The 24,036-nt window shown below is 35.3% G+C and overlaps 1 protein-coding gene across 2 annotated transcripts in view; it reads right to left on the reverse strand.

The window, feature by feature from the left end:
* The window catches only part of ZFPM2 (zinc finger protein, FOG family member 2), a 326,347-nt gene extending 302,664 nt beyond the window's left edge, over positions 1-23,683 (reverse strand). For both annotated transcript variants that reach the window (XM_087706784.1, XM_087706783.1), the window contains exon 1: positions 22,875-23,683. In XM_087706784.1, the coding sequence (XP_087562910.1) occupies positions 22,875-22,914 (40 nt within the window). In that variant the 5' untranslated portion in view covers positions 22,915-23,683. The remainder of the gene's footprint in view (positions 1-22,874) is intronic.
* Between the last annotated feature and the right edge of the window lie 353 nt (positions 23,684-24,036).

The raw sequence follows: 24,036 nt of genomic DNA on the forward strand, positions 1-24,036 counted from the left end.
CCATTAATCCACTGGATGAACTACACAAGCTATTATGGAGGAAAAGAATAGCATTGAACAGAAAACAACTTTTTTATTATATGACTTCAATCAGTCTGATACCACCTGAAGTTCTATCTTAGTATGCAACTAAACTGAAATTACATAACTAAAAGAGAACTCAATTGTAGATCAACTGCTTCCCAATATAGGATATCCATTATTACAGCATTCATTATCTGTTTAATAAAGTAAAAATCACAAAGAATAACAGAATTATAGAATAGCAAAGTTGTAAGGGACCTTGAAGATGTTCTAGTTCAACTCCCTGCTAAGGCAAGAAACAGATGTACCATTTCAGATAAATGGCTGTCCAATATCTTTTTAAAAACCTCCACTGTTGGAGCACCTCTATCTTCTGGAGACAAGTCATTCCACTGATGAATTGTTCTCCATAAGCAATTTCTCCTTAGTTCTAGGTTTCACCACTTTCTAAGATTGCTGAACAGCTCTTAATCGTTTTTTTCCTGCAATATATACATACAATATATTCTATTGCAATAAAATTTATTGCAATAGAATATAAAACATACAATATATTCAATTGCAATAAAAATAAATTATTTTCTACACAAAGATTTTCTATTTTCTAAAAAAAAAGTATGTATGTATGTATGTGTGTGTGTGTGTGTGTATGTATATGTATATATGTATATATATATGTATGTATGTGTATGTATATATATATATATATATATATATATATATATATATATATATATATATATATATATATATATATATATATATATATATATATATATATATATATATATATATATATATATATATGAAAAACATTTTAAAAAGCGTAAATAAAAGGATAAATGCATTCCAATATATGCATTAACCTGGAAAATGAGAAAGTGATTCCCTTCCAAATTCAGATCATATGATATTCTTCAATATCCCTGGAATATCCATTTCCAAGTGCTTTAGTAGAGGCAATGCATTGGCTACGTATTATCAGGCCTGTCTATTTCACATTCTACAAAAAAAAAATTGTACAAACTAAGGACCTATACAGAGTGCGTTCATGTCCAAGGGCTTCTCATTAATGGTATAGCTTAAATAAAATATATTAGTTCAATGTTATTAACATGGAAATATTATGTATTTATTCTAAGGAATACTATTTAAAATCCCCCTCTATATTTTTGCTAATACACTGGCCTGAGACTGTCTTCACACATGCATTACAAACCACTGTTTTAAAACATACCCCTTGTCAAATTCTCACCAACCCCATTTTGTTATGGTTTTTACAGAACTCTCTTATTCTCAAACCCACTGTAAATTGAAAAGGCACGTGTAGCTAAAAGTTCTGCAGATTGCTTCCCTTTTTATTTTCTACTCATTCCTGCCTTCACTTCTCTTTATTTATTTTCTCTGAAATTAATGTATGCAGCATTTTAAAAGTAATGACAATTGACAATTAGGGGGGTGCATAAGCGCACCAGCATGTCTAATGTCCCTGTCCTACTGTCCCCATTTATTTGTACCCATTTCTTGTGTTCTCATTCATGTTTATTCTTATTCCTGTACACGAGTGACTAAATAAAAATAAATAAATAAATAATAAATCGATATAGAGATAAATAAATATTCATCTCATAGAGTACCACTGTAGCACCATATATACTGGTAACTATTCTGTAAATATATCATCAGTACAAACTTATTGAAAAAGTTAGGCTTCAGTCTTTATTTAAAGTCTTTACTTTAATGAATAATTCTTGTTATATTTGAGAGGTGTTACACAATCAGAACTGCCAACTAATGACTCAATGGCAATATTCCCATTAATTTTAATGGATCTGGACAGCACCCAGTAGTAATTAGCCACTAACGTGACAGAAGGAAGAAAACAATTATATGAAAGCGAAGTGGGGAGCTGTCATTTAAGGAGTGTAGTGTGTGGAAGGGGGAGTATAATCCACAACTGAAAGTTTACACATATATCGCATGAAATACATACACTGCTAAATTATACTGACTGCCAATTTCTGGAAAAAGAAAGGTTATATCCATAACCTTTCTCTTTGCTGACACTGAAATGTGAAATGCAGCTTCCTGTTTAAGAACACTATGCAATAGTCAACATCAAGTTGCAAATACCAAAATTTAGGGTATGTTTTCTCGAATGTTATTTGAAAAGAGACTTGATGGAGATGTGAGAAAAATAATTTCCCATCAGTTTCTTTCCTGTAAATCTGCATCTGTTTGTTTGCATCCGCATTTCCTTTCTGTCATGCACTCATATTTAGTGTATTCAAATATACTGCTTATACAGTATTTAATTTCTAACATGACACTATCTAACACTTTCCCAAATATTATCTACCTTTAAAACGACAAATCATGTTAGCAGAAATTAAAGGTAACATTTCCCATTAACTTTCTCCCTTATTAATTCTGTAGACATCCATGTAGTTGCCTTAAGTTAACACCAGCATAAAGTATCAAGAGAACAGAGTCCAATATATCAGTTTTTCTGTAATTAATTACACATAGCTGTAATTATTGTTTGCCAATGGAACCATACTGTGGTAGCCTACCCATGATAAAAACAAACCTGATTTAGTTTTGCAACCACTGGATTTTCTCTGTTGCACTTTCTGTTTCACAACTCTCCTCCCAAGTCAGTCTCTGACCTCCTCTCTGGTGTCTCTGCCAAATTCTTGGCACTGAAAGTGAGGGGGAAGAGACCATACCATAAGCGTGTTGATAATGAGGAGACAGAAATAACAAACCAGCTGGATTGCCCTAATAAAGTATGTCTGGGATTTAGAGACACAACAACTCACTGCTCATGAATCTGTACTTCGCTTTTAACCCTGTGGATTCCCTTTTCAACCTCTTCTATGATCTCGGTAAACCTTGAATAAATACTGCATTTATTGACTTAGGCATTTAAAAACAGTATTCTCTACTGAATGCCATGCAAAGTCAGGCAAAATGTACTAGTGATCAGAAAACAAGCAAACAATGCATATGTAGAACAACTGAATAGGAATAATCTTGTTAATGGGTTGCAGTAAAAAAAACACCAGCATTTTGGCATCTTAAAGTCAGTCATTTTTATTTTCTTTTTTCATGTTTTATTTGTTTTGTTTATATTACTTTCCATTTCCATCAAACAGTGTGTGATCTGGGTACAGTTATTTGAACAGTCATAATTCACATATTTGTTATATTCATCACAATAATATTAATAGTATAACTATATAGTAATATAATTACAATAATAAAGTCAGTCATTTTTCTAAGGCATAGATTTTACTGAAAAAACTGCACTTTCTTCTAATCCTCTCATTATTTAACCATCCATAGGTTAATAATAGTTCTAGTCTACAAAGGCCTTTACATATAAGAAAACCTTCCATATATCTACCATGTTATTTCCACTGACCAAGTGGCATAACAAGGAAAGAGGCAAAATTCCCTTTTCCCTAAAGCCTTGTGTGTCCATCAACATTTCTCTGCCAATGGCAAGGATATCTTTGAAGCAATATGGAAAATGTTAAGATTGTAGCGAAAGGAGCCCCCCAGTTCAAGAGTGCTTAGTCCAGACAGTTCTTAAGGATTGATATTGATGATGGGAACAAACGTTGAATACAAGTCTTAGACTGAGTTCATATATCAAGATAAACAATGCTTTCACTTTTGATAATCCTGAACTGGAATATCAACAATGCACAAGCATTTTTCTTTTCCTTTATTCTGCTTGAAGAATCTTAGGCCTCATTAAGATCAATTAATGAAGCTTTTGTTTCTTTAAATTAACATGTTACGAATAGTTAGAAATTGAAACAGACAAGAAAAATGCATTCTGGCGAATGTAAATGCAAATATTTTCCAAGGGTATCCTGTTAACATTCTTGATGCAGTCAAGGAATTTAGGAGTCAGTGTGCCATTATAATAGGTCACTAGCTTACCTAATCATACACAGACAATTTCATCCATAAACTTCTGTTCTACTGTAGAATGTGATCCTGATGATGCAAAATACTGGAGAAAATATCTATGAAAATAATAAGATATATTTAATATATCTACTATAGGTCACAATGGAGCAAAAGGGAGCAGGAAAAAAATGATTTCATTGCTTTATCTAAATGTTAAAAGAGAACTGGGTTAATTTATGATGGTTTCTCAGAACATTCTGATCATCTAATGGAACTGGTGGAAGTATTAACCATTGGAAGAAAATATGAAATAGACATGAAATGGATGTGTAATCAAAATGAAAACTCAACCTGTTATTTGAATCATTTCCAATGAATGAAATCACATAACACAAACTACCTGAAATGCATTTTGACCAAAACTACGTTATGTGTTAACTGCCTGTTCTAAGTTGCATATAACTCACTATTGTAATAAACACATTAATTTTTGAAAATACTTTTTACAAGTATTATCTTCTATAAGTATTGTACATCTAGTATTGGATTCCCCCCCCAGAATAAATGTACTTGCTGAGAGAGGTTATTCCTTGAAACCATAAGCAATGACTTCTGTGAAGATGGAATGAGCCTTATTCTTTATAGAAATTATTCTCAAACTGCCCTTGGGAAAAGCACCTGATAATTATTTTTGCTCATCTTAGGGCCTAAGACCCACTTGTTCACTGGAAATGCCTAAGTACTGGTATGAAGAAACTCTCCAAAAACACTACAAATATCTGATCCCTTTGTTCCTTCTATCCTCAGAATAAAAATCATCCGATGAGCTATATAGGTTTTTTCTGTTAGAAAATCTTGGGGGTTTTTTCCAGCTCAATCTGTTCTTGGACATTGCTGCAAGAGTCCATGCAGTTTTCTTGCCATGGTTTTTCAGAAGTGGTTTTTTATTTCCTCCTTCCTAAGGTTGACAGTGACTGTTCAAGGTCACCCAACTGGATTTATGCCTAAAATGGGACTAGATCTCACTATCTCCTGGTCTCTAGCCTGGTCTCTAGCCACTTCCCCATTTTTTATTTCTAAAAAATCTTGTCCTTGGGGTAAATGAAGTTTGAGGATGTATGAGTATACCTTCCAAATTATTTACCTGTCTTCTCATTCGGTTCCATTACATAGCTCACGATTTAAGATAAACTAATCCCAAAACCAAACTGTTTAGCAGTTAAGTTACCAGGCTAAACTGGGAGACTTTTAGCACAAGCTCTGCTGCATAACTTTGGGCCAGTTACTCTCTCTCAACTCTAAGAAGAAAGCTACAGCAAACCACTTCAGAAAATATTGCCAAGAGATTGCATGGACTTATCAAGGCCAGATGTCAAGTTTGAGTCAAAGATACAAAAAAAAAATTCTTAAAGCAGTCAATTGAACACCTATTAAACCAACCTCCATTCCTATCCTTGAGCAGACCATCACAGTGATGTGGACTAATTTAATCCCAAGGCATATTCCTGGAAAAAAAATTCTGATAACCAGAAATATTCATTCTCTCTTATAGCAAAATAAAATGGGATTCCTGAGGGGAAAAAATCTGCACAGCTAATTAATAGGTCAGTTTGGGCTATGACAGTGTTCTGGTGTCTATTTGAGAAGAATGTATGTTTGAACATAGAAACTCTCAAAACACTTCTTCTAGAAGCCATATTCTAGGCAGCCTTCTCAATGACACTAAGCTAAGGGACAATACTGACAATATCTTGTAAGAATGAGGGATTTTTTTAAAAAAAAGGAAAGGAATTGCTAAACCAAAAGGAATCTTTGATTGGTGAGATTTAAAGAAATTAAATCCTATTTTCTCTGGTCAATCCTATGTGAATTTAGTGTGGGTGGTGTGATATAAAAACACGGACAGGTATGTAAGTAACTTCTACCTACTACCTTCTCTATCAGTTTGCAAATGTGAGCGTCTGCCTTCTGCGCATGCGCAGTGCTCACACATTACATCAGGCTTCCTGCCACCACCTGCCGCCAGTATTACCCAGAGGTCGTATTCAGCCAGTTCTCTCCAATCAGTAGCAGCGGCGGCAGGAGGCTCCACCCACCTGCCTGATGTAATGTATGAGCACTGCGCATGCGCAGAAGGCAAACGCTCACATTTGCAAACTGGTAGAGAAGGTAAGTGAATCCCACCACTAGTATTAACCTACTTATTTAGGAAGTAAAATATTTAATTGAATACACACATTCCCAAGGTATAAACTTCATATCAAAGCCAGGCCAGGGGGCCTGAGTTAACTCAATTCACATTGAAGTGGACCCCTATTATCTCTTTAATTAACTATTACTGTCCATCTATAATGTTATTTCCACCAAGTCCTGAAACGAGAAATATGATTGCTATTGGCACGTAAATTGTGTAAATCTCGCACAGAAGACTCTACTGGCAGGCAGGCAGGATCAAATTACATTTCTGATTGTGCATATTGCAAGCTTACAAAGGAACACTCTGTTAACGAGGGAAAAACAAGAAAGAGCACTTTATAAGCAAAGATTTTTATTCAAAACATTTCCAACCACACTTAAGTACATCATTAACACTTCTTGCCCCTCTAGGCAAATAGCATCACGGTTGGGGACCACAACACAAACAGCAATGGCACCTTTAGCCTATTCTGTGTTTGAACTGGAGCTTCAAAGAACGAACACTATAGAAATCAGAAGGGATGGGAGAATATTATGCTACTATGCGTAACCACTGAGACTTTTTTGTACATTTCCCCTGTGACCCATTTGTATAATATGACCTTTTGGAACAAGAAGATGCTTGGAATTTTGAGAGTATTATATGGTTATTTTACGAAATGGTTGCCATGATGAGTACAGTCAGTAATAAAATGCATATTTACTACAAAGAATGATTACTGCATTGCAGTTCATCACAAACACACACACACCAGAGCAATATAGGAACAAGTGCTAAGTATCAAATCCAGAGAAGCAGGACCTGACTAGACAGAATCCAAGATGCAAACTGCCAAAGGGCCTCAGAGATAGTCCAACATATAGCGATAGGAACAGGCCTACATTAAACAGCACAACCAAGTAGCTGGCATTGCCTAGAAACATCAATTGAATTCAAGATGGGCTGGACTTAGATCTCTTGTGGGACGAAGGGATTTGAGACTGATGACATGTTAAGACACCCCGCCCTCAGGCTCAATCTGGTCATCTCCTATACATGTTTACACCCTTAGAATGATGTAGGATAGAACCATTCCTTCAGGATGCACAAATGATATGGCTACTCTTTCCAATAGTTTTTTTTTAAATAGTATTTTGTATATTTTAATGCATCTTGGTATATTCTTGTTTATACTATTATATTATGCTAACCGGGCATTATATTTTGAATAAAACTATTTGGCTTTCAATTACTTTCATATTACTTTAATTTTTATTATTAGTAATGTTTTATTGGAGGCACGTCACACAATTACAGCAATAAAAAAGAATGTCCAGGGACATTCTCAATCATCCAGGGTCATGGTTGTCCCAAAGATGCTTTTTCAAAAGGCAACTGAACTTTATTGGGTTTTTTTCTTGAAAACATCTTGGATGAGAAGCAAAATGTTTACAAGAAAGAAAACCAAGAAATTCTCATTGCCTTTTGGAAAAGCACCTTTGGCACAATAAAAAAGAATGTTACTTCCAGAATATATAGTACTGTCAATGGTATAAATGAAAAAAAGAGATAAGGTAGGGTGAAAGGTGGAGGGGTAACAAGGATATTGGTACAATGAGCCAAGCAACCTAAACAGGCTATTGATTTTGGAAGTTGCTGCGAGCCTTGAGATACTGAGCTATCGAAAGTACATTGTATATAATTTGTAAGATGTTTCTATTTTTCCTAGCATATAATTACAATATATAAATTATGTTTGGAATTTGAAACTACATTGTCTGCATGTTAATATATTATTTGACTTAGCTATGATTCCTCTTGTATTTCTAGTGAACTATACAATGTGGAGTTGGTATTATAGACAGAATGAATGGCTCATGATTTGCTAGTACCTGTTAGTTGCTATGGCTAAATGGTACTTATTTTGTGATGACTGTGACATGTACAGGCTTCAGAAATTTTTGTCTTAATTTGATAGTATATTTTTTTACAACAAGCATTTACAAATGTTCTTCCTCCTGTGGAGCTGAAACTCATCTTTGGCTTCCTAAACCAAGTCTTACAATGAGCAGTGTGGAATTTCTGCTGCCAATGTTTCTTTAGCTCCCTTCCTTTTTATAACTTGACACTTCATTTTGCGCAGAAAAAGTTCTTGTCCCGGAATAGTCTTGAGCACTTTTTCCTAGGAATGTTTTGTGCAGGTTGCAATCTAGGATGATTTTGCCCTACGTACAATATTCTTCTTGTACATTCATTCATTCATTTTGTATGGCTGCCCATCTCAACAGTGTGTTACGTTTTCAGAATAATGATTGAAAACAGTAGCCAGACATCTGCTTGGAGTGCTGCCTTAGTACTGAAATTAGTGGGGCCATTCATGACAATGTCATTGAGAATGAACCAATTGAGTGCTATGCCATAGCCTAGCAAGTTATGCATTGATACAAAGATAAGGGTTGGAGACGTGTCCTTCTCTTTTGACATCTTGTTCCCATGAGAGGGATCAGCACATAACTAATTGATGGATATTCGTCATATTTCCAAGAACACTAGAAACATGTCTATAATTTTTCATTACTGCATGATCTAGTAATGTTATTTCTCTTCCCCTCTTAGACTGAGAACATGGCAGGTGTTCTGTTTTCATCAGGATCTTTATAGCTTTGTCATAATATGATTCTGGGATCACTTTACAATCCGTTTCACAAAAATTGAAATGTGATTCATTGGGTAAACAGCACATATTTTTCCTAACTCCAAATTTCATTGACTGAGAAGCTGAAAGAAGGCATCATCATTTGCTCTATTATATTTTTGATCCTTGTGCCAATCCTATCACATCTTCATGACTACCGCTTTTAAAAGTTAATTTATTGGAAATCCATAGGCTTCGCTTACACTCATATTTTATTTCACTCCTACCGGCAAAAAGATGTTTATGGTTTTAAAATATGTAGATGTACTTTGATGCATTTCATGTACGCTTCATTTTTCCCCTACTATTAGTTTTAATAGCAACATACATTCTAAACCAATATCAGACAAGATAATACTGGAAATAATTTAAAGATATAAATTTCCTAATAAACTGGAAATAACAATATTTCAATAATATATTTGCTTTTCAGGCTATTTTTTAAAAAAAAATCTGTCTGGATTTTTTTTTAAATGACAAGCTTTTAAACATTAGAAGATTTTAAAACATTTGATGTATGTGAAATATAAGGTTTCTGGAATAGCAGCCAGCTCAGAATATAAAATTTTCATCAGCCAACAAGGACAGATAAACCTCTTTTTGAAAAACGGGGTCTAAATTAATCTGATACTGAAATATGAACAAACAAAAATCCATACCTTTAGTGGGCAAAACAGGTGTTGGAACTGGAGGATTATCTCTGAAGAAAGTCATAGGCACTAATTTATGATCTCAAGATAAGATTTTCTAATCTTCAGTGAAATATTTCCATAAATATTTTAGGGTGGTAAAGCAAACTTGTTGTAGGAAGTTCATTAGCTGAACATTACATGTACACACACACACACGTGTGTGTGTGTGTGTGTGTGTGCGTGCGTGCGTGCGTGCTGGTCTTGTTGTATTCGGGTCTTATACCTACACCCCTAAAAATCTACGAAAATATATATAACAAGTCCCTGGGTTAAGAGCACTCCAGTTTAAACCTAGTTAAGAAGAGAGCCTATTCCAAGAAAATTCAAGTTAAATACACAATGATTCAAGTTCATTACACGATACTATTTACACTGTATTATACACTGTTCTGGCTTACATACAAATTCACTTAAAGACTGATCTTGGAAACGAAACTTAAACTGAGAACTACCTGCATAATCCTTTATTCAATAATTGACCAAGAGTGTGTACTTCCCATCAGCTGTAAAATAAGTAGAGTTCTACAATGTTGATATGTACGCCTTACATACAATTTCCCCCAGCAATTAAAGCTTTATCATCAAATCTATTTCTTAACTTATGTTCTAGAGTAGCAGTAATTACCACTTCCCAGGAAAATGTTTTATTAATAGCATTTTTCCCATTCTGTTCCTTTTTAATTTATTCTGGTATTATAATCTAGCAATAAGTGAATGACTTATATTACTTAAACTTATGGTAAGTATCTCAAGCTACAACATGATGCCAATATACCTAAAGCAATCCGTCCAGAGACCTCACCAGGCTCCTTGCTCAATTGTCCACTGCTTTGTTTGGAAGTGCCCCCTAACCTGAAACAAGACAAACACAAGCTGGAAACTGGATTGGTAGACATCATCATGGAAGGATTGACAGGCTAAGAAATAATCGTATCAGTTCGCCTTCTGATACATTGAGATTTTATTATGAGTTACTGTAATGGCTGTAACTTTTTTTAAATATGTTCCTAACATTTCAAATATACCTATTAGCTCATAAAAGCTAGATATTTCTGATATCAACATTTACTGAGTTGTAAGTCCATTAAATGTGAAAGGAAAGTGTATATTTTAATACAACTGCTGCCATAGAATTAAATGTGAATATTTTAAATGTAGAAGAGTTTTGTATCCATTGGGACTACATATAAGACTCAAAACAGCTTTTTTTTAAAAAAAACACTGCCTTGTATGAGTTACAGTACTCAAAACTTTCAATTTAATTTTTTAAAACCATGTTTTTTTTAAATTCCATAGTGAAAAAAAACTGCAATATTTAATTCTAGAGCAAAATATATTAGGAAGTATTCTGGCAGCTTCCAGGATACAGCTAAGTTTTTAAAAAATAAATGCATATATGTTTTATGACCCTAACAATTTTTTTGTGAAAAATTTAATTTTCTAGACAAAACGTTATTTTTTCACATTAAAAGGTGTTGATAATATATTAATGTTATCCAAACATAAGAAAGAAATGTGAAATTTTAATTATTTGCCACATGGTCCATCTTAGTGGACTTAACAAAAAATTAACTGTGAATAAATTTGCTTAAGAACACGCCACAAAAAAAGTTTCAATATGCTGATGCAAAATTAAACCAATAGTATATAAAACACTTTTATTAAAGAGAAAAAGTTGGAAGCTGTATTTAATATAGGGGGTTTTTTTCTCCTTTTTTGACCTTATAACATCTAGAAACAATCAAGCAATAACTGATTACAACTGGAAAAGCAACATTTTCCATACAAAACAAGAATTGTATACAGATACTGTACATGTGGCAAATGTAATTTTAAATATCTTTTTCAAACCTAAGTTCAATCTTTCTTTTTCTTTACCAGCAATATTTCTGAGGTAACAGTCAAAGAATAATAAAGAGAATTCCAGGACCATTTCCATCAAAATATCCTCCAATTGCACTAAAATGAAATTCTCTACACTGCAGGACTAATCATAAAATTACACAGTGTAGTTAATTTAAGTAGCTGATTGTTACTGTCCATTTATATATTTGTAACATAGCTGGTCTTGATCATTTTGACTAAATTAATATTATTATTTTTCTTTCTTTGATTAATTAGTCCTTATTTTCTTCTGGGTATAATTAGCTGGATCTCAATTACTTAATAAAAGGTAGAACACTCCAAAGAAAATCAAGTAAGACATCAAACTACTTGGGTACATATTTTTTAGAAGTTCAGCAAAGAGGAGATGAGAAAAATGTACTGAATGGGTAATTATAAAAGAATCATATACAATTATTACACAAGCACTAATTGTAAGGAAAGCACTTTAAAAATGATTTTAGCCTGTAATTCCATACACCTGGGAATAAATCTCATGAGACATTTCAGCAGATACATAAAAATTGCACTGTTTGTGAATTGTAAACTGAAGTGTATAATGTGTTAAATAAAAATGCAACCTTTGTCACATATTATTAACTTTCCAAAAATGTGTGAATTGCTCCTGGCAATTTTAGTGTTGTAATAAAAGTATAACCAAGTTTTACAAAGATAGACATGGAAATGCTAAATTGATTATTCACACTATTAGTAATAATGAACCAACATCTTTCTTGGTTTAAAAAAAGCCCTTTATTTTTTAAAAAAGATTTTACTTAAAGCCCTCTTGTATTCTGAACTTACAGATACTGATTTTTAATTTTTAATGATGTCAAGGCACATATCATTAGACAAGAAAAGTAATTTATAAGTATACTTTTCCTAGATTCTTATGTGAAAACAGTGTGCCTTGAAATTCATGCACTGTGAGGTACGTACAGCAAATCATATTTGAAATGGCCACATTTCACCTGTATGGGTTTACAATTATTAGCCACAGAAAAAAATAACTACAGCTGTTTGTGATTATATTCAGTACAATCAGATACACACATTCTTTAAAAAAACCAACTACTGATATTAAGCTAACAGATTAGAAGAAATATAACTGTTCTTTAGAGATTTGACTCTTGAATCTCAGAGTAAAGAGATACATCATAATGTATTTCCAACAAACACAAAACTGTCCAAAATCTAAAGTCAAATTCAAGTTGTTCTGCATTCCAATTCTAAAGCAGTTCTGCCAAAAAAATGTGGTTTGATTTGAAAGCCTTGTTTGATGAACAGCATAATCTTTCAGTTGTCTATTTGCTGTCCCTGAATATTAAATGTCCATGTGTTTGAAAGAAAACTGTCAACTTAAATGTAATCTCTGTTAATGTTATTATAGTAAGTGGTCCCTCTGAGATAATATCCATTTAAGTACTTTCTGTATATTTGTAACATTAATGGGCAAATATTATTTGCATGAAATAATTTTCTCCCATAGAACTGCTTAGCTGTTCACCAATGACTCAAAGCTGTGTCCCTCCTAAAACACCACTCTTCTGGCATACCACATTTGAATTTATCTTGTATCTTCAAAAATAGTGATATCACAATCTCTCATTTGTCTTAATTTTAGAATGGATATTAATTTTAGGTTTGTAACACATTTAACTGAACATGAAAGTTAAGACATAAGGTAAAAAATATGCAACCCAGTGCCCCACCTTGTGGGAATCTAGTATTTTCTGACTAACACAGAAATGTCCTGTATGTCCTTCAGACTTACCTAACAGACCCCTTCATCTATCGCAAAAGCCAAATCATCTGATCCCAAACTAACTGTCAACTGCTTGCAATGGTGAGGAAGCCAGACATCAATCAATCAGTTTTTATCAGAGGTGCTCTTCGTTTTAGCTGTTGTGCTCATCTTATCATCTGACCCAGTTGTAGGCCTGGCTTCAGAAGCTTAAAAGAACTTGATGGCAAAATATGCATTTGTTTGTCTGTGATGCCCACTATTTAAGGACTTAGACATTATATTTTAGAAGCTCTCTCTCTCTTTCAAATGATACTAAATTAGTCTAAACTACACTAAATTATAAATAAAGCATTCAAATTTGAATTGAACTCTCATGACTACTTTTCAAGTCATATTTCAAAGGGGGTCTCTAATTCATTATGCATGGTGATCTATGCGTTGTCCATATAAAATAGAGAAACAGGTTTTAAAGGTTGGTAAGAATATTTAAAACCAGAGTTATGTAACACATTCTCATTATTAATTCTAGTTCATGTATATATTATATATAGAATGGAACAAATTGTTAACATGAGAGTTTCATTTCTGATTCAACTATAATCAGCAGCATAAAACTATAAATGTCATTAATAAGTCACATTGACTTCCTTATATGTCCAAAAATGAATATAGGAATGTACCTTAATGTTTTCTCTTTATGAAGTAGGAAGTTATATTTCTAGTTTAAAATCTATTACAGCACATACTATGCATAGGAACTGGGAGACAATGGAGCAGACTACTAAGGTTTCATAGGACTTAACTGTCAAGATATAATTCAATTTTTCTCCATTACCCTTACATTTGAATAATCATGCGTACAAGTATTTTGTTCAGGATTTTATTTTTAAATAAACATAATTATTGTTTTTAATCTGAAGTGCCTGAATGTTTTTCTATCCATGATAAAAGCAAAAAAATCATGAAGAAAATCATAATATAAGTAAAAAAATAACTGCTAGAAACATAAATAGCTTCACACGTAAAAATCTTTCCAACATTATGGATCCATTATTTCTTTTAGGCAAGGTGCACCTTGTGTAAAAGAAATATTTTTAAATTTTCCAAAATTAAATCCTTTAATTGAGTTAATAGTTCTAAGACAGTTTTAAAAAAGTATTGCAGACATTATATGTAATAGTAATACAGTAAAACCAAAGACAGCCACACTGAAGCAACATGTAACAGTTAAAATAATTTGTACATGATAACGATACTTCAAAAACTATCATTTATAATACCCCTTTTATATGTTTTAGAAATAGAATTGTCAAAAGTAGTATGTACATTGAGTTTATGCAACTGCATCTTCATTATAATTAATCTATTTTTGTAAACAAAAAACATAAGAAAAGCAAGCAATTCTTATAGTATCAGATATATAAATGTTACTAAACGAAGTATTTCAAAAAGAGTGAATTCAGAACACAAAACTTTGGTTAGGAAGAAAAAATATGACTAATTATTTTGAAATAGTTGTTGCAGAGGGAAGCTATAAGCATAAGAAATAATAAGGAATTCAGTTCAATAGAATATTTACATCATCTTTTTCCTTTCTTCTATATAAAAGGCAAATACCAGCTCAGAAGAACCAATGTCACACCCTCCAAAAACTCAGAATACCATTTTTATTAATGAATTTACTCCACATATCAACGATTTTTAAAAATCCATGTTGCTTACTACCAAACACTTGTGCAATTCTGAATATCTTACAATCAATCAATAGATGCAAAGAAGATTTTTTTTTTTTACAAAATCCAGTACTTTGACTGCAGTAGTCAATTAATAAGCACACAGTCTTTATTGTCCTCCCTACTTCTAAGTATCTTTAGCCCAACATATTTCTTCTCCTTAGTGGATTCGATTATGCCAAGTCTGAACAATGAAAACTATACGGTATTCCAGCAACCCCCAATTGTTACAACACAACTTTTTCCAATGGCTTCCAAAGTTTCTACTTCAGCATTTATCCAAAGTCAATTATTATTACATTTCTATTTTTCTGACCTTCAGAAAAATATATTATCTCAGAAATATTCTGTATATTGCAAAGTAGAAGGAAAAGAAAATTAGTAGCAAATGATATATTTGCTTAAGTTTGAAGAATAGCAACTGCTTTGTACTTCCCAACTGATTCAGAGAAGATAATGTTTAGAACTAAAACAATGTATGTTCTTCACTTCTCACTAAACATGGAAATGAGGGTCTTGGAAAAATAAAGAGTTATTTTTGTTAACTTTATATTTCTTAACATAAAGCATTTCATTGGCTGATTTTTAAAAATCAGATCTGCAAGGAATTTCATACAAATTATTCAAATCTTATATTGCACTTCATGTGTTTCTTTTTAAAATAACTTAATCACTGTAAAGTGAGAAAACATTAGTGACAGCCATACAGATCTATTATCATGTCACAATGGCAATAATTTTTGAGGACATTTGATCACACCAAGTAATCAATAAAGAGACGTCAATTCCAAGTTCAGAGATATTTGGCACTAAAAATATTTTGTGCATTGCATACTTACATGGGTATTTTATTTAATTTACATACAGTAGTCCCTAAAAGTATGGATTTGGAGTTGAGATGCTTTATTATGCATTAATAATGATAGGTAAATAGGTAAACTGTATTACTCAATTACAATATTGAATTAAAGTTTCTTAATTATATTATTGATATACCAATAGCCATAAAAAGTATGTTGTAGTTTTTTTAAAATATATTGTAAATATCTGGCCATACTACTAGTTGAGCATAGCAATTATTCCCAATAATGTGTTTGAAAATATTGTCCATATTAAGATTGGATGAGGTTTTGAATTTCCTCTATGTTGAATTCTGAATTTCAACAAAGTGATGTGTTTGTATGTCAATATTTCAAGAAAGAGTGGCACAGAACCAAATACTCTTGAGAGATTTTCAACAGAGCTATACATCAATATTTTATTATGGTGAATAGCAGCAAACTGGAATTCATACTTCGTTTTACAGGCTCAGGAAATCATATTTATCAGTTCAGCAATTTCCAAAGATGCATCTAACAAATTATTTAGATTGCCTCTGGTTCTTCCTTGGGAGTCATTATTAGAGAGATATAAGAAGAAATGATGTAGTTATTTTCTTTTTAAAAAATAAAGGAGTTCTACCAAGCAGTGAAATACATCTCCATTCCATTGAACAAAAGGAGCCTGCACTGATCTTTGCTTCACAACCAATACCAATCTCTCAGGCCTTTGAAGATAAAACATATTATCCTATACAAGCAAGAAAATTAACTCACTTTCATTCTAGACATGTTTGCTAAATGTACAAATTACTGAGCTTGAAATAATCCAAATGACACACCTCTCATTCCCTTTCTTTGTGTCATCTCAGAAAGACAATCTGACAGTAATAGCATAACACCTTCTTGGACATACCTCAAGGCGTTAATATTTAAATCTTTCCTATCCCTTGTGATTGAAATTCAGCATCAATTCACAAACAAAAACTAAATCAATGTTCTTAGAGTTCAAACTAGATCCCTAAACAGTTTGCCACTCTCCATGAACAGATAAGATAAACTTTCTTTGACCCAAGAGATGAAGTTGCCATGACGATCAGAGAGTCTACTTTCTATATTGATATTTGCTGATGTAACAACAAATAGAACCAGATCCTAGGATTGATAATGGTGATTAATTAATACTAATATTGATCCTTACAAGCAAGAGACAAGGCTATTAACTTGAAGCCTGAAAAGTCAATTGTTACCTGTGGCAGAGATACCAGTGACTGATTTTGAAACATAATAAACAAATGTGCCAGATTTATGCTAATACCTTAAAGAGAACGTGTCTCTGTTCCATGCATAGCACATTCAAATATCCTCATTTAATTGCATCTCTCTTTAGAACCGTAAGGAAAAACACATTTCAATTTTAAAATAGATCTATATGCTCCAATCCATTCTTTTTCTGAGGAAGGGAGGAAAAAGGAAGGAAGGAAGGAAGGAAGGAAGGAAGGAAGGAAGGAAGGAAGGAAGGAAGGAAGGAAGGAAGGAAATCATTGTGCATAATTATTTGCTTAAAATGCATTGCCAGAAAGACATAGCTAATTTCTCATACAAATCTGACTATAGTTCACATAAGCCATAGATAAAAACAAAATCTCCATGTAACTTACAAATGAGTTCCCCAAATGATTATTATCCAATAAAAATGCTAGATTTATTCATTCTTGGTAGAAAAGCATTATATGCTTCTAATCTACTAGTTGCATTGTAACTTAAGCATTGTTTCCTATTATATATTTGTCAATATATGTACATATCAGAACATATTTAAGTAACTTCTTCCAGTATGAAAAGGGAAAGTTACTTAAGTCAGTTTTGGAAAACCCACTAAAAATATTTGTAAAGTTAGGAAAAAAAACCTTTAAATTTCCATTTAGTACATTGGGCATAAGGTGGAGGACATTCTGGTATTATTCTACATTTTTACTGATTTGTATATAATATACTTCGCTAGAATGTTTTTTTCTAATCAACTGTTCAAATCTTGGTTCTTTAATGTGTTACTTCAGATACATTTTATTATTGGCACTCTAACTGCAATGTTTATTGTTTCAATTCATATTTAAAGGTAAAATAATTGGCACTACAAATAAATCATTTTCATTTCATTACCTTGATACCTGTAAGAATCTATTCATGTGGCGCTACTTCTAATGGCAATAAAAACACAGACTGAAAATTATAAGTGCATTATTGGATTTCATTGCTTTCCTTTACATGCGAACTATATTTATCATATTTATAAAATGCATTTCCTAAACTAAACTCCTCTATGTAATTCATAGTGAAAAAGATTACTTACTTTCACAAAATTAATATTTGGCTCCCAAGGCAAACAAAATCCTGCATAGTTCATATCCAAACAATGTGGGCTGTTGGTCTGTTACTGGGTCTGTTTTGCTTACAGAGAATATTCCAAGTTTGTTGCTTTAAATAGTATACAATCTAATGTAAAGGAGAGTATACACTTAATTAACTGATTAATATGGCTTTAGTCCTTGAAGATTATGTTCCAAACTTCTCTAATTTTAATTTGTTCATAGGGGTAATGAACTTTAACACATGCATCTAAATAGAAGCCTTCTATTCCAGGAACTTTTTTTAATAGACTTAAAACAGAACATATTTCTGGATATTGCCTTTTTCTAGTCAATATCCACCTGGATAATACCAAAATATTAACTGTACTGGTTAGCTTCTGAAAAGTTGCTTATAATTACTTAATAATATTAAATCAAGGAAAATGAGATCTCCTATTGCAAAAGCTATAAATATAAAATATTGTTTTATTTCTTTGGTGTACATAGCATTAATCTAAACTATATATGTAAGACATACATACATACATACAATACATACATGCATACATATCCACTTGAATGCAAGAACATACAGTAAAACCAAAATGGCAACACAGTAGGCAAAACAACTTTGCAGCCATGAAATCCTAGTTATCACCGTGGTCAAAATAACATTGTTACTAAATAAATACTAATCAATTGTTCAGCTTTAAACACTTGTAAGAGTTAGTGGCAAGTGAATTGTAAGTGTTAGTAACCTGCCATACTTGACCTTCCAAAATAAAGAAATATTCTCTACTCTATTTTTCCATGTGAATTAACTAATGATGTTACTGATAATATAGAATACAAACTTGTTTTAAAATACAGCTCTTCCGCAAAAGGATTTGACACAAGCAAAATTCTATGGACAGAAATAGTTTTATGCCTAAAAAAATAGTACGTGAGTAAAAATATTAATAAGGACTACGGTATGTGTTTTCGTACTCTTATGTTAAATAAGCTAAGTTTATTGTGGTTTTAAACTATTACTGTATTTGGGAGAAAACTTCTTAACACAATAGCTTTCTTCTAGCTCATTATGAAAAAGTATGAAAGTGCATAAACTCAGAAGACTGATAGGCAAAAAAAATTAAATATTATAAATTAATAGAAACTTTTTATCAAAGCTTGCAACAGAAAGTTTTAGAAACATATTTGTCCTAAGATGAATAGGCTTTTAAAAATTTATGAAATATGCTTAATTTACAAGTTCTCTTTAAGCATCATTTGAAAATAATTTGCTATCCTCCCCTATCTAATTTTAACCTAAAAACACAGTACATTTTTCTAAATATTACAAAACAATCAAATGTTTCATTTGGATCTCTTCTGATAATCTTTTCCAATAAATATCTTGACCTCTTTGTTGGTATTCAATTACAATGTTTTTACAAGCTTCCTCTTTTCTTGAAGCAGTTAGTTTGGCAATGTTTTATTCTCAAAATAAATAATCAGACTAAATAACCAACTCATTTTCTCCTCCCCAGGCATCAGTAAGTGTGAATGAAATTGAAATAATACTGTTCATAAAATATCAGATCCCAGACGATTGCAACAAGAAATAACAATAACGAAACTACATAGCCATCCCTGCTAATATAAAGAAATGCATTTGCTCTAAAAAAAAATCATTTCTGTCATAAATTTTGCATTGCAGCCACAAAATGGAGAACAATCTGGACAATTTATTGGCATATTGGCAGGAGATGATAAGGCAAAAAAACAACAGCAGCTAGCAGCTGGTGCAGTGAGATGGGCTGATAACATTGATATGGGGGTCTCCCACACAAAACACCACCTCTCCTATCACTGCTTTTTATCAAAGTAGGATTACAATAAAAGCTTACAAGAGAAGGCATTTTATTTTATATATTTTTTTATTTTTTAGGGAGGCAAAAATATAGACTTTGAAAAAAAAAAGAGAAATCTGAATGTTTGGACAAAACATGGGGCAAAATACATAATTTATCACTGTATTATCACGAAATCCAGGCAGTCTAATCAAGGAGCCCTGAGTGACTATTTTTTGCCTTATCATCCAAAGTGGTGGAAACGGAGAAGGAATTATCAGGCTTCTGCAGATTGCTGGGCTGGAATTTTAATGGTAATAATCGGGTTTCTGATGGTATATCTTTTCCGCTTATCTTTCCCATTATCTACCCTTATCTGGCCAGTCATCAGAGCAAATTAATGGTGCTCTTTCAGCGTCGCTTTTTTATCACTGCCCAGAGAGCACCCAAGGGGAAAGAATAAGCAAAATATTAAAATACTGCATAAATCACAATTTTAGATAGCAGAAAACTATATGAAGTAAAAGAGGGGAAATTGTGCCCAACAACCTTTTTGTCCTTTGAACTGACTGTCTTGGGAGTTTTTCCTGACTTCCTCCTACCCCTCATCATAACATCTTCTAAATTGTGCATGGTTTATCAGCCAGACTTCTTTGCCAACTGAGATTTCAGGCTTAAAAGTACTGCTTTACTCTCCCCAGTAGCTTTCCTATTATTTTAGCTGTCAACTATGATGGTCACACTAGGGGTTGTTTCACTAGGAGGGATGGTGTGCATTCTCCCTCACGGTTCTGGAGAATTGCACATGGGCTAAATATTTAAATATATTCAAGAAATGGTCATGGGGAGAGTTTAGATGTGAGCAGGCAACACTGTCGAAGAATAAAAAAAAACATCTGCAGAGTCCAGTCTCAGCCAGGATGACTTTTTAGCCCACTTTCCTACTAAACCCCTACAGATTCTCCAAATGTAAGGGTCCCTCTTCCTCTGAAAATCTTTCTAGTTATCTTTAAAGAGCGAGTAAATCTGAGTAGTGGGAAACAGCACTCAAAGTTCTCGACAGTGTTAAACCTAACGCTAGCCAAAGTATACTCCACAGCCCTAATGGCCCCATAGTGGGGGTGTTGCATCTAGACAAGAATGCACATAAATATTTACATGCGTCAATAAACAGTGGATTTGATTTCTTTAATTTAACACATCTTACTAGGGAGGAAAAGAGACACAGAAACTGGCTTGGGACCTATCACAGTATTCAATGGCCTCAATTAGTGCAAAAGCCTTTATCTGACGTTGTAAGGTAGGCATAAAAAAACATTTAACAGTTAAACTGGGAGATAACAAAGTATGAAAAAAATAGACTGAGATGGTCTTTGTATCGGGTGACCAATTAATGTTAATTATTTATTAAGAACCAAGCCACATTATGTAGTAGAAAGCTCATCCAGTCAGTAATATTCCTGGTTGTACACTGCTTAAGTGAACTGTTTTTCCTTAGCAAAAGATGAAGCAAAGAGGATCAGAAGTTATTCCTAAAAGGCAAGGAGCCTTAACAAAGTGAAAGTTACAAAAATATTTTAAGGCTATGGAAGTGGTGTTTGCTAAAAAGGGAGTATCAGAAAGTTACACTGAGAAGCACTATTCTTTTTACGACATTAATCCAGATTTCTCTGGGACGGTTTGACCCTTGCGAAGCCTTATCTTTATCTTAATTCCTATTAGAGGCAATAAACAAAAATCCCCAATGTTTTTTAAAACCAGAAAGGAATGGGTTAGGTCACGTGACAACTATCTTTGAAAGACATTTTGGAGGAGAGGTTGGGATATTCAAAAGATTTTTGGCCACTAGTTTGTTTTTTCTTTGGGAATTTTTTTCTTTCTTTTTGTTAATTTCGGTTACTTGAACAGAAACCAAGGCCAAAACAAAACAAAAAGGAATCTCGGCGCTCAGGAAAGTTTAGGAAGTTGACATCATAAGGGACTATCCCTCAAGTTTGTCCTAGGCTGGGGCAGGGAAAACGAGAAGGGAAAGGTTGCCAAAAGGTCTGACTCTCATTCACCTGCTCCACCTCCCCGGGCCACCTCTAGCCTAATTAAAATAACGGGGGGGGGGGCGCTTGCTAAAAAAACCTCCACGCGCGCCGCTTGCTTGCGAGCGACGGGAATTCGCTGGAATAAGTTTGCAAAGGAGCCTCGCCTCCCACCAAAGGAAGAGTTTGGGGAGGAGGGTGCTATTTCCCCCACTCCAAAAAAAAGTCGAGCCGCTGCTGCCGCTGTTGCGTGATGCCACCTTCTTCTCCCACCCACCCGTCCATAGCCCAGGAATAGCACGCGTGCCTTTGGCCTGGTGGCAGGAACTCGCTGCGAGTGGAATAGGGGTGGGTGGGGGTGCAAGAAGAAATGGCACTCTGCACGCGCTCAGCTGGCTCTGTGGGCTGCTTTCCAGGGCGATGCTTTTCTTTTCTCGCCCACCACCCGCCTCCTCCGTTCCCCGGGACTGCTTATTGGCAAATACATCTCCGGCCGCACGCTTCCCAGAAGAGAGAAAGTTCTCTACGCGTAAAAAAAACCCCTATTTACCCCTCTCCAGTTAGTCAGCCAGCCAGCCACTCCTAAGAGCGAAGTTTAATGCTAACTTTCCCAAATGACCAGCCTGCCCAGGAATCCTTCAAAGCAAAAAAGATATTTAAAGAAAAAGAAGGATTTTTTAAAAAATAAAATAAAAAGAGGGGAGAGGAAGGTCCAAACTCAGGTCTCCAAAGACAAATAGCCCCTTCCAAACTCGACCCGGGGCGCTCACACTTAAGCTGTGCTCTCTCTCCATTCGTTTTCGTCTTTTTTTCCCACCCCTTCCCCACTCCCTTGTTATTTTTAACCAAGCCTTAGAAAGCGAAAAGAACCAGAAAAGCAGCCTTGGGAAACAGCCACCCCCACCCACCCACCCCCCGCCCTCTCCCTGCAACCCCTTTTTCTTTTCTCCGCTCTTTGGAAAACTTACGTTTAATCTGCCGGGGTTTGCTCTGTTTCCTTCGGGACATGCTGCTCGCCGCCGGTGCTTTTCGTGCCGCCGCCGCCCGCCGCTCTTCGGGTGCTCAGGTGCACTGAGGGTGTGAAAAGGGGGTGCAAAAGGTAAGTAGGTGCGCGACGGGGTGAGGGTGAGGGGGGGGAGAGAGAGCAGAGGTAGAAGAGGGAAAGAGACGGGGGAAAGAAGTGGAAGAGCGCAGGAGGAGGGAGACGGGCAGGCGAGCGAGGGAGCGAGCGCGCCGGGTGCCCAGGCAGGAGCGGAAGGGAGATGACAGGAACAGAAGGAGCCGAAGGAAAGGCTCGGCGAAGGAGGGCGCGCGGGTGTGAGAGCGCGCGCGCGCGTGTAGTGGGTGAGGGGGGAGAGAGAGAAAGACAGAACCGGGGAGAAGGAGAGCGTGCGCGCGCGTGTGTGTGTGTATGTGAAAAGAGAGGGGGGAGAGTTTGAGAGTGGAGAGAAGAGCAGAAAAAAGTGGAGGAGGGAGAGGAGAAAAGAGACAGGGGAGGGGGGAGGAAGGGGGCAGGGAAGGGAGCGCGCTTTGTGGCTCTTTCCCTCGCGGGCTCCCTCTTGGTCCGCCGTGCCTTTTCCTGGAGCCGCCGCCGCCGCCTCTCCCCGAGCCGCGCTTCCCGCGCAGCGCCAGGGCTTGCGAGAGAAACCTCCGAAGGTTCCGCCGGAGCGGAGCACGGGGCCTATCTAGGGCAGCATCCCGTCTCCCGCAGGGGGCATCCGCCTAGCCCCGGGGAAAAGCCCGGGCTCAGGAACTGCCAGTCCCGAGGCGCGCTTGCTTGGCGCTCTCGGAGTTGGCGGGTGCCAGCCGTCGCGCCTCGCAGCCCTGTTAGGGTGGGGGGGGGAGGCTCTGCCAGGGAGACGGGCGGCTGGAGCGGGGAGGAATGGCGAAGGGGCGAGCGAGGGGGAGGAGGGGCTTGGCGAGGGGAAGGCGGCGGGGATGAGTTTGGCCCCCCGTGGGCCAGGGGCTGCTCCCCAGCGCGCCAGGCTGAGAGTTCCCCCCCGGGGGTCGTGGCCCCAGCCGCCGCCCGGGCGCCCTTTTTCTCCCGGGGGTCTTCCTCAACCACGAAAGGATTGCAATACCAAGACGCACATAAAACTGCGCCGCAAAGAAATGCACGCCTGTAAATAG

This window comes from Thamnophis sirtalis, unplaced genomic scaffold (genome assembly GCF_051295495.1).
Source record: "Thamnophis sirtalis isolate CommonGarterSnake01/CBP01778 unplaced genomic scaffold, rThaSir2_p1.2 scaffold_2, whole genome shotgun sequence".
Taxonomy (NCBI): Eukaryota; Metazoa; Chordata; class Lepidosauria; order Squamata; family Natricidae; genus Thamnophis; species Thamnophis sirtalis.